Source organism: Thrips palmi, unplaced genomic scaffold (genome assembly GCF_012932325.1).
Source record: "Thrips palmi isolate BJ-2018 unplaced genomic scaffold, TpBJ-2018v1 HiC_scaffold_19, whole genome shotgun sequence".
Classification (NCBI taxonomy): domain Eukaryota; kingdom Metazoa; phylum Arthropoda; class Insecta; order Thysanoptera; family Thripidae; genus Thrips; species Thrips palmi.
The window spans coordinates 9,087,541-9,099,919 of NW_023144628.1; the positions used below are offsets into that span (position 1 = coordinate 9,087,541).

Sequence of the window (12,379 nt, forward strand, 5' to 3'; positions counted from 1 at the left end):
CGGAATCAGTCTGCCGTGCCGGGCGCCCTTATCGACGCCTGTCTGCCCCGTGCCACGCCGCCACGCCCCGCCTGCCTCGCCGCGGCGTTAGTGCATATGGTCCCCACCGCCGTGCTCGTCTCGTCACGCTGCCTCTCTCGCACCCCGACGGCAGCCGACGGCCTACGGTACGCCCCAGGAGTGCGAGAGAGAGACAGAGCGACGATGGTGTTTGTCGCCGCGCCGCCACCGTTTGTACTTTGGCGCTGCTAGCCCTGTCCGCCCTGCCGTCTGTTTCGACGGGATGTGCAACCTTGAAAAATATTAGCTTTGCTCCCCGCCACCTCTTATATCCCATATTCGCTGATTTTTTCGGAGCACCTTCGTCGCTTCAGTTTTTAAAATTTTAAATGGGCATTTTAACGAAAAAGATGGGGTTGAAGTCTAGTCCAGGGCAGGTCCACTGCCCCAAGCGTTTCGAGCGTCGGTGCTGTGGTCTAACTGTCGTCTTCCTGTCTCGGCTGGCGACATGCGATGTTGTAAACAGCGTTCATAGCGGCATTTTTGTGTTATTGTTTCACTCGATTTCACTTGTTGTACATTACGTCAATCGAAAATGGTGAAGTTAACGCCAGACTTGATCAACCAGTCGATGCAGTACATCAATCCGGTGCGGGACCGCGAGCTGGACTTACGAGGTAAAGCGGCGTTACCCGCCACCCCGACTAACCTCAACACTGTACATCAATCACAACAGGCATCAAGAGATTACGTCTGTTGTCGCCTGTCGGTGTTATTCGCGATTCCATGGTTGAGGCGTTGTCAATTTAACAAATTTTGAAACTTGTGCGAACGTTTGTTATCTCTGTTTACTGGTTTGATTATAATCTCCTTAACCTATATATTTCCGTGAACTGTACCAAGTTTATTTTTTGTGTCAGTGCTGCTGTTGAAGTGTTTGATATGTTCTGTCACAAAGTTTAAATATATCTTTTGCTCTACAGGCTATAAAATACCAGTAATCGAAAACATGGGTGCAACTATGGTAAGTGGCAGTCTTAGCTGTTGCACATGCAACCACCATACTAATTATGTTGCTCTCATTTAATGTTTGAAATGGTGTGTTTCAGGATCAATTTGATACCATTGACATGTCCGACAATGATGTCAGGAAGCTGGATGGTTTCCCTCTTTTGAAAAGAATAAAGTGTCTACTATTAAACAATAACAGAATTGTGTAAGTGTAAACTTAATACTCTTTGTCTTTGTTTGAATAGAAATTTATCTCTAATTCAATGTCTTCAAATTTTTGTTTCTCAGGAGAATATCTGATTCTCTTGGAGAACAAGTCCCCAATTTGGAGTCTCTAATTTTAACAGGAAATCAAATGCAAGAATTGGGGGATCTGGATCCTCTCACAAATCTTAAAAACCTGAGCACATTGAGTTTGTTATATAATCCAGTGACTTCCAGGCCACACTACAGATTATACCTCATTTATAAGCTACCACAGTTAAGACTACTTGACTTCCAAAAGATTAAGCAGAAGGTGGGTTCGCCCAGTTCAGTTCCATTTCCATGTCTCATTTATTGTTGTTACTCATGTTTTTTGTGTTTCATTTTTCAGGAGAGGGACGAAGCAAAAACTCTGTTTAAGAGTAAAGTTGGAAAAGAAATTCAGAGAGAAATTGCCAAGAAGGCGAAAACATTTGTTCCCGGTGCGGGATTACCTGTTGATAACCCAGCAAACAAAGGTATGATTATTTAAGTGTGTTTTCCATATTTAGAGAAGTGTCTTGAAATTTGTGGATATCTACTTTATCCTATTTCACATTCAGGACCCTCTGCGGAAGATCTTTGGAAGATGCGAGAAGCTATCTCTAAAGCCAGTTCACTGGAAGAAATTGAGCGCCTCAACCGGTTGCTTCAAGCGGGGCAAATTCCTGGTAAAAAGGAAACAGCCAAAGGTACCTAAATGCAGTTTGCGCCACAACGTTTCTATGTATTCATTGTTATGAATGCCTTCACGTTACTTGTTGTTTTCTTTCCAGGCCTTGCTTCAGCAGCGGCAGCAGTAGCTGAGGAGGAAGAAGAAGAGGAACCAATGGATACTAGTCACACATCAAATGGGAATTAGAATCTTGAAGTTTTACTTCAGTGATTTTTCAAAGAACCGAATGACTGGAGACACTTTACCAAGAAAGAAACAACCATTGGCACTACATCATTTCATTTCTCATTTGGTTTCATATTTTGGGACAGCCTTCTTATGATCGGACCTACCTTCTTTTTTTTTTCCCTTCCTTTTTGTTCTGAAACTCTCATCACATTATTTCTTTTGCTTTAAACCCCCTCCCCACAACTTTTTTTCTTCTGTATTTGGTTACAGGTAAGTATGAATCTTCCAAGTGCATGGGAAAAATTGCCTGGTCAACTATTTGATTGGTCATGTTTTCCCTATAGGGGTTTTTAAATGTATGTTTTGAGACTCATTTAATTTACCACTTATTTCCTTGTTGTGATTTTTTTTTCTGTTAAAACTATTGCAATGATGATGTTATGTCTGGAAAGAACAGAACTACTACAAATGTATCAGTCAAAACGAATGTGACTTGTGCACATAATAAATTGTACCTAAATTGTTTAGTCTTGTTTACATTCATTATGAGGGCATGCATAGGCAAAAGGATGAGAAGCGATTCAAACTTTATTCTTGTGCATGTCCAGTCCAAATACTGTTCCCACATGCATGGATAAAACACTACAAAAATAATTTTTTGTCAAAATTGATCTCTCTTTTTTAAAACAGATTTTATTTACTTTGGAAATTGAATCACTATCTTCTCAGTTACAGGGAGCAGCCACCTTGAGCAGATGATTACTACTGGAAGATGTTGTAATTTTTCTTGCTTTACATTTATTCTATTGCTAAACAGGTTGTAACAAAAATTAAACCACTCTACAACGTGATATTTGTCCTTGATTTCATTCCTGATTGATTCTGCCGAGGTTCGTGCCCACTGTGCAAAGTGATGCACACACCAATGGATGGGAAAGGAGCATTGCTGCTGTGGGACGATCATGAGGGGAAGTTTGTAGTATGGAGTGGAGAAGCTGTTCCATTCCTACTGTATATTTTGAAGAATCAATTGATGGCACTTTCCCATGAATAATTTTGATGACAAGATTAGCTAATGTCTGAAATAAGGGGAGCATCAGTAAGATCAATTAATTCACTGCAGTGGAAAAGCAAATTCCCAACTTACTGGTGCCTCAAATGCCTTTTTGAAGGTAAGCATTTCGTACAGAATGCATCCTAAAGCCCATATATCACTGTGCTCATCATACATTTGGCCTTGACAAAGTTCTGGTGACAAGTAGGAAGGTGTTCCCAGTACTGTGCTAGCTTTACTTTGACTGAAAAGAAGAAAAAAAAACATTTGAAAGAACATTGTGTAGGTAAACACGAGAAAGTTTTACCTGATGAATACCTCATAAGGACTTTGGATATTCCAAAGTCTCCAATCTTGAGAATTGGCATCGAAAAGACGTTTGGCTCATGACTGACAAATATGTTGTGGGTTTTCAGATCTCTATGCAAGATCTTTTGGCTGTGAATATAGTGCAACCCTTGAATTATTTGGGTAAACATTAGCATGACATCCTGCAAAGATAACACGCAATAAAATTTGGGGCCGAAAAGCCACATAAAAAGCACTTTTGATTTTTTGATGAAGATGTATGTACTTCCTGTGGTAAGTGTGTTCCATTCTGAGATTCTAAGAAGTCATGGAGGCTTCCTCTGTTTGCATATTCCATGACTATCTTGACTGAGGAATCATGAATAAAATTATCAAAGTATGCTATGACATTGGGATGATGCAACTTCGATAAAACAAGGACTTCATTTAAGGTTGCCTGCAAGCAAAGAATGAGGTAGAGATAGCATTGAGAACAGCTAGGATGGCTCATGAGCTCTGTATTACCTCTTTCTCTTTTTCTGTAAGATGATCAATTGCAACTTCTTTAAGAATAACTAAACTGGTGTCCTTTCTACGACAGAGGGACACCAACCTGTAATTATATGGGCAATCTCATTTTCAACTTCATTTGAAGTAGTAAAAGAGCAAGGAAACTCCTCTTCTAGTAGTACACTACAAAATTACCCATGTGAACCTCGTCCTACAACTTTGATCTTTTCATAAGACTCCATAACAAGTGTGAGATGTGGATGTGACACGCGGGCGGGAACAGCGACCGGCGGTGGCGGTCTGTGTGTCAAGACTGGAGTCACTTGTTGACATGAAGACTGTAAACAAAGTTTTCTCACACTGAGACTTGTTAGCAATTCTGCTTTTAAGTTACATGTGATCTATGTCTTTTGTGGGCATTCTAAGATGAGAATAGATTTGTCTCGTGTAGTGCAATATTTAAATATGCTGTTTTGCTGGCACTGCTTGGTAAACCACTTATTGGCTCACAATACATGGGTGGGGTGTGGTAGGTGTTTGTTTTTCGCACGTGCCGACAGTGCCAGTAGACATTGGTTTATGAATTAACATGGACTTAACTTTGGTTTTAGAAGTATTACTTTAATAAACCAAAACAAAACATATTATTATCATAAAATATCATGCACAGTGTACAGAAGCATTTTTACAGGAAAGACCAGTCAAAGGAGTAAGCAAGAAATAATTCACCACTAACACATCAAATGCTAAAATATAATTTTATATTTTGACGAGGAAAACACACAAAGAAAATTACTCTCCAGTTTATATATAAGGAGAAATGTTGTTAGTAACAAGTGAGCCATTATTATTATTATTTACACTTAGATGAACAGTTAAATAGCAATGTCATGTTATTGGTACACAAAATGAAATGATCTACAGTTGCCTCTTGACTAGGTGTGTGGGTACTAAAATCGTTTTCACAATAGTATGTCTATACTTAATAAGAATGTTATTTCTACCATTTAAAAATAACTTATATTAGAAGTCACTCGCTAATGCTGCCATGTATATAATTATTGTGTCAAATTAAAAAGGTGTGTATCATCTGCTGCTAGCGGAACCATTATGTTCTGAGAGACTGTTGGTGCCATCCCCAGAGGTAGTGGGTGTATTGCCATTATTGCCATTGTAATTGCCCCACAAGGTTTTGGCTAATTTCTTCTTCTCACGTTGCTGCATGACTTCAGGGTGAAAGTCTTTGCGACGTCTATTTTGGAACCAGTAGTCAACATTTTGTCGCATGGGTTGTGCGCCTATGCTTCCTGAAATATACAAAACAGAAGCTATTTAGTTGCGAGACAAATTAAAGAGAAAATTTAAACATTCAAAAAAATAAACAAATATACTTGCCTGGAGTATTGGGTACCATTGCAGCTAATGTATCAGCATATTCATGCATGTGGGCACCACTTGGATAACGATCTTGACGATACCAAGCCTCCAATTGTAATAGTTGTTCTTGGTTGTACAATACTCTTTGACGAAATGGACGACTTGCTCCACTAGATGTTGTATTTGAATTATTAGTACTGTGTTGTGTTGCTTGGTGAGAGATGGGCTGCTGCTGTTGTGGCACTTGATGATGTTGGTTTTGAATGTTAGCACCTATTTTTAAAAATGTATGCATTAACTCATTTTTTTAACTATTGTATTCTGGAAGTTCAAGAACATCAGTAAGTACAGCACTCACCAACAAAATGAGAGGAGTGGGAGGTATCCTCATGTAAAACCGGCATAACAAGCTGGCTCAATCCATCCAAAGTAGTCACCTGAAGATAATTAATAAATGGTGGATCAGATAGAAAGCAAAGCAAAACAAAACAAAACTGATAAATGTAAAAACTCACAGATCTTGGTACATTGTATTGTTCTTGGTTTAAGTGAGCAGGCATGTCATCCGATCCAATGGGGCAGTGAGGGTCCTGTTCAGAAGAATGCTCCTCTGTACTATGGCCATTCAAATTTTCATCAATGTCCTATGATGATAATGAAAATTATAAAACCAATTGTTTTTAAATACAGTTCAAGATATCAAGAGATTACTGTGGTTTTTAAGCTTTGATGATCAAAAACTGACCGAATGTGGAAGCCCAACAGAATGTTGGTACTGAGAAGTACTCGGCATTTCCAGTTTTATACGTTTCATGAGAACAGGAGAAAGTCGCTGGGCGGTGGTTGAATTGCCTTCTTGACCAGTGAAAGACTCATCATCATCCAAGCTTCTTTGATTTCCGTTATCCACCTATGGATAAAAATTCATGCTGTTAGGCATTTTGAATTCAACAAATTCATTCCTAATTCACAAACAAACCTTAAATGAATTAGGAGTAGAGGTACTCCCAGACAGAGCATTATCAGTAAGCCCTCTCACATGAAGAGTTTCTGCTGTCCGTAAGAAGCCTGGTAATGTGTCATGATTCACTGTTACTTCCCCATGGTACATAAATTTTACTAAAGCCTCCAATTCGTGGTATCTCACATCTTTTAAAATTACAATAGGGTGAGGATGTGTGCTTTCTTGAAAAAGGTCCTGAAATCAGAAAAAAATTATGTCCTTTGGTGAAGTGCAAAACCAAAAAGGAGCAAAATATTGAAATAAAATCCAGCCCTCAGGGTTTGTCAAGACAAACCTGAAAATATGAGGAGCATGCAGAGAGGATTGCCCGATGCGCACGTAGAGACCTTCCATCACAGGCAAGTGTTACATCAACGAGCAGCTCTCTATCCAGAAGAGTTCTCAACGCTTCACTAAGCTGCTGAGTATAGCTTGACCATCTCAAACAAAAATCTTGTACATCTGACATCTGAAATAAGAAAAGTAACAGTATTATAGACGTTTTCCGAGTGATATGAAACAAATTATCAATGTGCAAATGAACTCTTCCAAATCTATGAATCCCCCAACCATCCTTCCTTGCTTGTGCTGGGATGTTGACATAAGGTTAAAACCACAGTCACAACATAGAAATCGGTTTCAGAGTTGGTGTAATAGATATTTATGTAGGATGTAAGTAGAGAAACATCGTGCCGAAGTACTATTAAAATAAATGTAGCTCCACCACCTGTACTCGATGACAATCATGTGAAAATATTCGATTTTGGCCTATGTAAACAAAGACCCTTCTTACCTTCGCCAAGGCCTGTCGCAAATCTGGTGCCACAGAAAAACAACTCCGGTCTTTATTCTATCGGAATTTATGCAATAGAAAGAGTGTTCTTTTCAGAAACTAGGGGAAAAAGGTCGAAAAAAGGCAGTTCCCCGTCGTTCAGCGCGTCTTAATTCGCTCGTCTGCTGCTTGACTACTGTCACTACTCTTTTGTTTTCTGTTACGCCCTCTCTCTCTCTCTCGCTCACAATCCGTCCCTACCGTTTCCGTTTCCAGTACGTTTGACCGCGAGTAATGCAAGATTATTAAAAAAGAGATCATTTGCAACGTATGTCCTGTCTGTAAATACGGGTGATGGAAAATTTGAGGAGTTTCGTGGCGAGACTTTGTGATTCTTCCCATTAAAAAGCAAAGCAAAATAAAAAAACTCTTTTGTAGTTGGTTGTCTATGATTTCATCTGGGATCTGGCTCAGCGCTCATGGCGCTTGTAGCCATAGCAACAAGGCATTTTTTTGTTATTATCGTGTACAAACGATGTAATGGTCGCAAATTCTAGATTCTAAAAGTCACTTATTCTAAAAGTCAATTATTTGGCAGTTGTCTCACTTCAATCTGTGAGATATTCTGGTCACGTTTGTAATTCACATAACAAAGTACTTGGACCATCATTGTTCTGTTCCAGCGTCTGGAGATCAATCATGTCATCTGTTTCTATGAAAGGGAGGACTTTCAGCTCAAAACCAAGCAATGGTAGGGAATTTTCACCTACGGTGTTTCAATATTTTTTTTTACATTGCCAACTTTGTAATTTATTTATTTTTCAGAAAAAAAGTGCACAGCATTAGATGTGGCAATGACACTTCCAAAGAGATTCCAGAAACCAGCTACTTATGGCAAGGAAGTTCTTACACTAAAAGGACCTGACATGGTTCGAAAGCTTGTTGTACCAGGACCAGAACCCAATGTGCACCCTATTTACTTTGATAAAGGAGAGTTTTGTCGTCTAGTAAAGCAATCAAAGGTAAAAAACAGTTCTTTAAAGAGATTAACTAAAAGAAGTTGTTGCGAGATGCCTGAGCTCTTGAGCCTTAAGGCCATCCCAAGCATGTAACTTCCAAAAAATTAGAAGACTTTTTGTCTACAGGTTCTAACTCCATCCGAAAAATTAAAGCAACAGGAAGCAGCAGAAAGTGCTAGAAGAAGATTAGAAAAGGAAAGCACTGAAAGAAAAGAAAAGCTAAATTCTTTTGAAAAGTACCGGGTGAAAAGTGTCCGTCTTGCTGAAGTAAGTATAATTATGTTTCAAACCTTAGCAAGTTTTGAGTTTTCAAGGATGATTTAAAAAAAATATATATACAGCTTGAAGCAGATGCCGAAAGAAAGGCTGCACATTTATTAGCAAGAGCGAGAGAGTTACAACAAGAATCACAAGATGAAGTCAAAAGTGCAAACCGACTAATTATAAGTACAAAATGCCATGCTATAAGATCGGCACAAATGGCAGAGAAGCAACTTATTCAGTAAGCAATCACAATTAAATTTTGAAAGCTTACATATCTTACTGCATGTAGTAAGTGTCTTGCCATCTGCCATACAGGAAAGAACTAATAGAGGAAGAACAGCGTCTTGACAAAATGATGGAACAGCAAAGAATGATTGGACTTAAAGAAGAAGAGAAACGTAAAGAGGAAGAAGCACTCAAGAATCAACGTTATCTGAAAGCTCTTCTTCATCAAATACAAGAAAATGAAACAGGGCGCATACATGAAGCTGAGCGTAAAGAGGAGGTTCATAAAATTCCTTCAAAATAGCAATTGATAATACTGTGATGATGATAATAATACTAATCTAATCTTATTCCTTTCTTCCAGGAAAGCAGACTTATGAATGAAGCAGCAATGCAAGTTCAGATGGAAGAACTTCAGGCATATCATAATAAATTAGAGGAGCAAGCCAAAACTCGCCAATTTTTGGGCCAAGTGAATGAACAACTCAAGTACTTCCAAGATTTGGAAAGGGAGGAAAAGAGACAAGCGGAACTAAAAGTAAATTTCATAGGGCAATTGGTCTTCAATATTCCTTAGTAACAGTCTATTAAACAGCATTTTCAAGTTAAACTACTAATTAATTTCAATCAGGTACAGAAATTTATGGCTGACAAAGCAGCCAGAGAAGCAGCTTTAGAAGAAGAACACAGGAAAAACAGGCTTGCGAAAGAACTGGAGATAGCTCGTCTACGGGCAGCTCAAGAAAGAATGTCAGATCTAAAATCTCAACAAGATGAACTGAAGGCACTGAGGACACAAGATGAGGTAACACTGTTAAAGAATTCCAGATTACTGTAGTTGGAAAATTTAAAAGGCAGAGATTAACATATTTTTGGCACAAGGTGGAACGAGAATGGCGAAGAAAAGAAAAAGAGGAAGCAATAAAAAAGGCTAAAGAGGAGCAAAAACTAAAGCAAGCAAGGCAAGAGCAGATAGAGCACCGCCGTAGCATGCAAGCTCTTGAAATAGCTAGGGAGAAGCAGCAATTTGAACGTATCATTCGCTCTCAGCAGTTGGAAGCAGAGAGGGAAAGGCTGGAGCAAATAAAGCGCCAATCAGTAAGTATGAAAGTTTGGTACACAGCAGGAGGAAATTTGGCTCATTTTTCGTTTGTGGTTTGTTCATTAATCAAAGAAATGACAACATTCCATAAATAACACTTATATTGTAGGGTTTGGAGGCATACCGTACAGCTATACTAGAACAGATAAATGAAAAGGAACGAGAAAGAATTCGGGAAAGGAAATTAAAGTTCCAAGAGGGTGATGCAGTAAGAGCTGAAGAAGAGTCACGAAAGAGAGAGCTTCAACTCACAATGAAACGTAAAATTGAAGAACTAAGGTGAGCATGATCTTAAAACAAATGTAAATCACATAAGTTACCTACTAACATAAATGTCTTCAATCATGCAGGGCAAATAAAGTTCCGGAGGCTTACATAAAAGAAATTGAGCGCCAACTTAAACTAAATGAGGCCACTTAATTGGCAATGAGGTAAGAAATACTCTACACCATACAATAGCAATAATATGACCACGAATTTGATATAATGTATGCACTCACATAATTGGCAACCAAGAAACAAAAAAATAATTAATAAAAAAGTTAAACACATGAATGATTGTTCTGTAAATTTATTGATGTTTATGTACACAAAATACTGAGAAACTTTAGACAGCATATTTAATTATTAAATTATCAATCCAAATTAAAGAGGCACATGCTGTTCATCAGTTGGTGACTTATATACTATAAAATAGATGATAAATGTTTCACATTACAAAAAACTGCCTATCTCATGACATAAAAGGGTTATTTTTCATAGAAATTATCCTTGCAGAATGAACAAGTCTTGAGGGCAAATGTTAAAATTTATGGATATCATTCTCCCAAAATCCTGTTTAAGTTCTCACGAAGGAGATGTAACTTCTGTCTTGTTGAATTGTCAATTGATGGAATCACTGGACACGGACCATTGGTTGGCAGAATGGAATAGACCTCCTGCAATAAAAAGTTCAGAACACATTTCTTTTAAAAAATGTTAAAATGTAGAACAAAAGTTCAAGTTTATATCATAAGCATCTGCATTTTATTGACAAACAGTCCAACTACTCTGTCTGATCTCAAAAATTTACCTGTCCATTGTTCAAAGGGAGACTGATGTTTGGTTCTGTGATGCTAGTGGTCATCATCAATGGACTTCCAGTGAGTGATATGGCCATTTCTCCCTGCCGGGCATAACGCTTCAGGGGCATGGCAGAGTAAGGGTCCACTTTAGGTGTAACAGCCACCATTGTTCTATCAGGTCTGTTCATTGGAGTCTGGTAGAAAAGAGATTTAGAGGTCAAAACGTCAAAAATTCATATAACAATTGATTAACAACAGATGCTAAGTTACCTGGTAATCTGGAATAATTTTGGAAAAGTTGTCTCTTGGCTGTGAGGAACTGCGAGTCATCCGCCGATTTGATCCAATTTCTGAGAAGAAATTTGTTTGAATATAAGAATGATCAAGAACAAAAATTTCCTGGTGCAAATCAGAACACAATTTACCTGGTAGCAGCGATGAAACATCAGTGAGAGAGGATGTTCTAGTGCGTTTAGTCCTAGCTCTAGACTTCCTGACTATCTTAGGTTCAGGGTCTTGGGGTGGAGGCATTGCCTTGAAGGCTGTGCTTGTAACAAATCCTTTTCCAGGTTTTTTGATGGTCGATGTAAGAGTTGAATCAAAAGAGTCAATAGAATCAGTTGACTCGCCCTGGAAAAACAACAACTGTATGAATACAGAAGAAATTATCACAAAAACATAAAACAAGGTAAATACTTACAAGAACAGTTGCAAGACGCGAAACTTGAAGATTTGCTTCATTTGCAGGCACTTTCGCTAGCATCACTAGTAAATTACGATCAATGGCTCTTGTCTCTTCTTGTAACTTCTCATTTAATTTGTAAAAACGTCCATTCACTGCAAAAGACAATTATTTGAAAAGAAAACAATTAAAAAATGTGGTTGAGAGAAAAATACACTCACACTTAAACACTTACATTCTTGTTCAAAATCCAACAACCATGATTTCCACAGTTCTTCTGACTGTTCTGTTGTGTCATCGGTGTTCACATTTTCCTTCTGTCGAGACGCAGCTGCGCCTTTCTTAGCCCTGGTGCGCACCATTCTGGAAACTAAAGCAAGAAAGGCAGGCAAGTGGTTTCAACTTCAATCGCAGGTTCTAACGTAAATAGATTTTCGTCAGGGAGATAATCCAACCAACCTGAGATAAAAAGAAGCCTTTGCGACAGAAATAACTGAATTGTCGGCACGTTAGGAGCTGCTGTAACAAGTATTAAGTTGTAGTTAATCAAACAAGAAAGAAATCTATGGGTGACGGACGCTTTCTCAAAATCATGGCGAAATGCGAACCTCCTGCTACAGGAGTTCTTCGTGTATCAGGGTTTCCAAAAAAGATTAAACAGGTAAAACTTTAAAAGCCACACCTATGGCAAAAAAAATGAGAAAGTGCATGAAAAACTACCTAAAATGACAGAAATTCTCCAACCTGCTCCCTCCAACCGCCACTTTACTTTTGTAAATGTTGTGAGCGGCCCTACCACTACACGCACGCTGGTAATGCTCCACTTACGAGAGATGCTGATAACTCTACTCTGCTCTCATGACCATTTGATCCATCGATTGGATAAAGCAAGTCAAATATCACAGCAATCCATCAGCGGTA

The 12,379-nt window shown here is 38.6% G+C and overlaps 5 protein-coding genes across 13 annotated transcripts; 2 read left to right on the forward strand and 3 right to left on the reverse strand.

The window, feature by feature from the left end:
• The first annotated feature begins 467 nt into the window (after nt 1-467).
• On the forward strand, nt 468-2,625 carry LOC117646319 (U2 small nuclear ribonucleoprotein A'). Its single transcript, XM_034387194.1, has 7 exons — nt 468-677; nt 984-1,024; nt 1,110-1,216; nt 1,300-1,528; nt 1,607-1,733; nt 1,818-1,946; nt 2,031-2,625. The coding sequence occupies exons 1-7, from the start codon at nt 596-598 to the stop codon at nt 2,114-2,116; spliced, it is 801 nt and encodes a 266-aa protein (XP_034243085.1). The 5' UTR covers nt 468-595; the 3' UTR covers nt 2,117-2,625.
• Nucleotides 2,626-2,765: 140 nt separating this feature from the next.
• LOC117646318 (serine/threonine-protein kinase Nek8-like) lies at nt 2,766-4,275 on the reverse strand. Its single transcript, XM_034387193.1, has 6 exons — nt 4,146-4,275; nt 3,966-4,053; nt 3,727-3,897; nt 3,471-3,643; nt 3,246-3,396; nt 2,766-3,177 (listed from the first exon to the last, which is right to left on the reverse strand). Exons 1-6 carry the CDS (start codon nt 4,190-4,192, stop codon nt 2,965-2,967), a joined length of 843 nt encoding a protein of 280 aa, XP_034243084.1. The 5' UTR covers nt 4,193-4,275; the 3' UTR covers nt 2,766-2,964.
• On the forward strand, nt 4,267-10,252 carry LOC117646313 (cilia- and flagella-associated protein 45-like). 4 transcript variants are annotated; one of them, XM_034387178.1, is made up of 11 exons: nt 4,267-4,290; nt 7,786-7,853; nt 7,928-8,124; nt 8,248-8,388; nt 8,463-8,623; nt 8,701-8,890; nt 8,975-9,148; nt 9,242-9,415; nt 9,493-9,708; nt 9,822-9,991; nt 10,063-10,252. In XM_034387178.1, the coding sequence occupies exons 2-11, from the start codon at nt 7,802-7,804 to the stop codon at nt 10,130-10,132; spliced, it is 1,545 nt and encodes a 514-aa protein (XP_034243069.1). In that variant the 5' UTR covers nt 4,267-4,290; nt 7,786-7,801; the 3' UTR covers nt 10,133-10,252. The 4 variants fall into 4 exon arrangements, with proteins under 4 accessions (XP_034243069.1, XP_034243067.1, XP_034243066.1 ...); XM_034387176.1 differs by lacking the exon at nt 4,267-4,290 and adding an exon at nt 4,352-4,439; XM_034387175.1 differs by lacking the exon at nt 4,267-4,290 and adding an exon at nt 6,854-7,002.
• LOC117646314 (broad-complex core protein isoforms 1/2/3/4/5-like) lies at nt 4,690-7,327 on the reverse strand. Of its 2 annotated transcripts, none has more exons than XM_034387180.1 (8): nt 7,124-7,327; nt 6,626-6,799; nt 6,307-6,525; nt 6,073-6,237; nt 5,843-5,917; nt 5,686-5,764; nt 5,346-5,600; nt 4,690-5,257 (listed from the first exon to the last, which is right to left on the reverse strand). In XM_034387180.1, the coding sequence occupies exons 2-8, from the start codon at nt 6,797-6,799 to the stop codon at nt 5,037-5,039; spliced, it is 1,188 nt and encodes a 395-aa protein (XP_034243071.1). In that variant the 5' UTR covers nt 7,124-7,327; the 3' UTR covers nt 4,690-5,036. The 2 variants fall into 2 exon arrangements, with proteins under 2 accessions (XP_034243071.1, XP_034243070.1); XM_034387179.1 differs by having other exon boundaries at nt 5,843-5,971; nt 7,124-7,326.
• A 13-nt stretch (nt 10,253-10,265) lies between the features above and the next one.
• On the reverse strand, nt 10,266-12,274 carry LOC117646317. Of its 5 annotated transcripts, none has more exons than XM_034387188.1 (8): nt 12,179-12,274; nt 11,918-11,977; nt 11,694-11,828; nt 11,477-11,613; nt 11,202-11,406; nt 11,047-11,126; nt 10,785-10,970; nt 10,266-10,650 (listed from the first exon to the last, which is right to left on the reverse strand). In XM_034387188.1, the coding sequence occupies exons 3-8, from the start codon at nt 11,818-11,820 to the stop codon at nt 10,531-10,533; spliced, it is 855 nt and encodes a 284-aa protein (XP_034243079.1). In that variant the 5' UTR covers nt 11,821-11,828; nt 11,918-11,977; nt 12,179-12,274; the 3' UTR covers nt 10,266-10,530. The 5 variants fall into 5 exon arrangements, with proteins under 5 accessions (XP_034243079.1, XP_034243080.1, XP_034243083.1 ...); XM_034387189.1 differs by having other exon boundaries at nt 11,918-11,974; nt 12,179-12,254; XM_034387192.1 differs by having other exon boundaries at nt 12,203-12,218.
• Between the last annotated feature and the right edge of the window lie 105 nt (nt 12,275-12,379).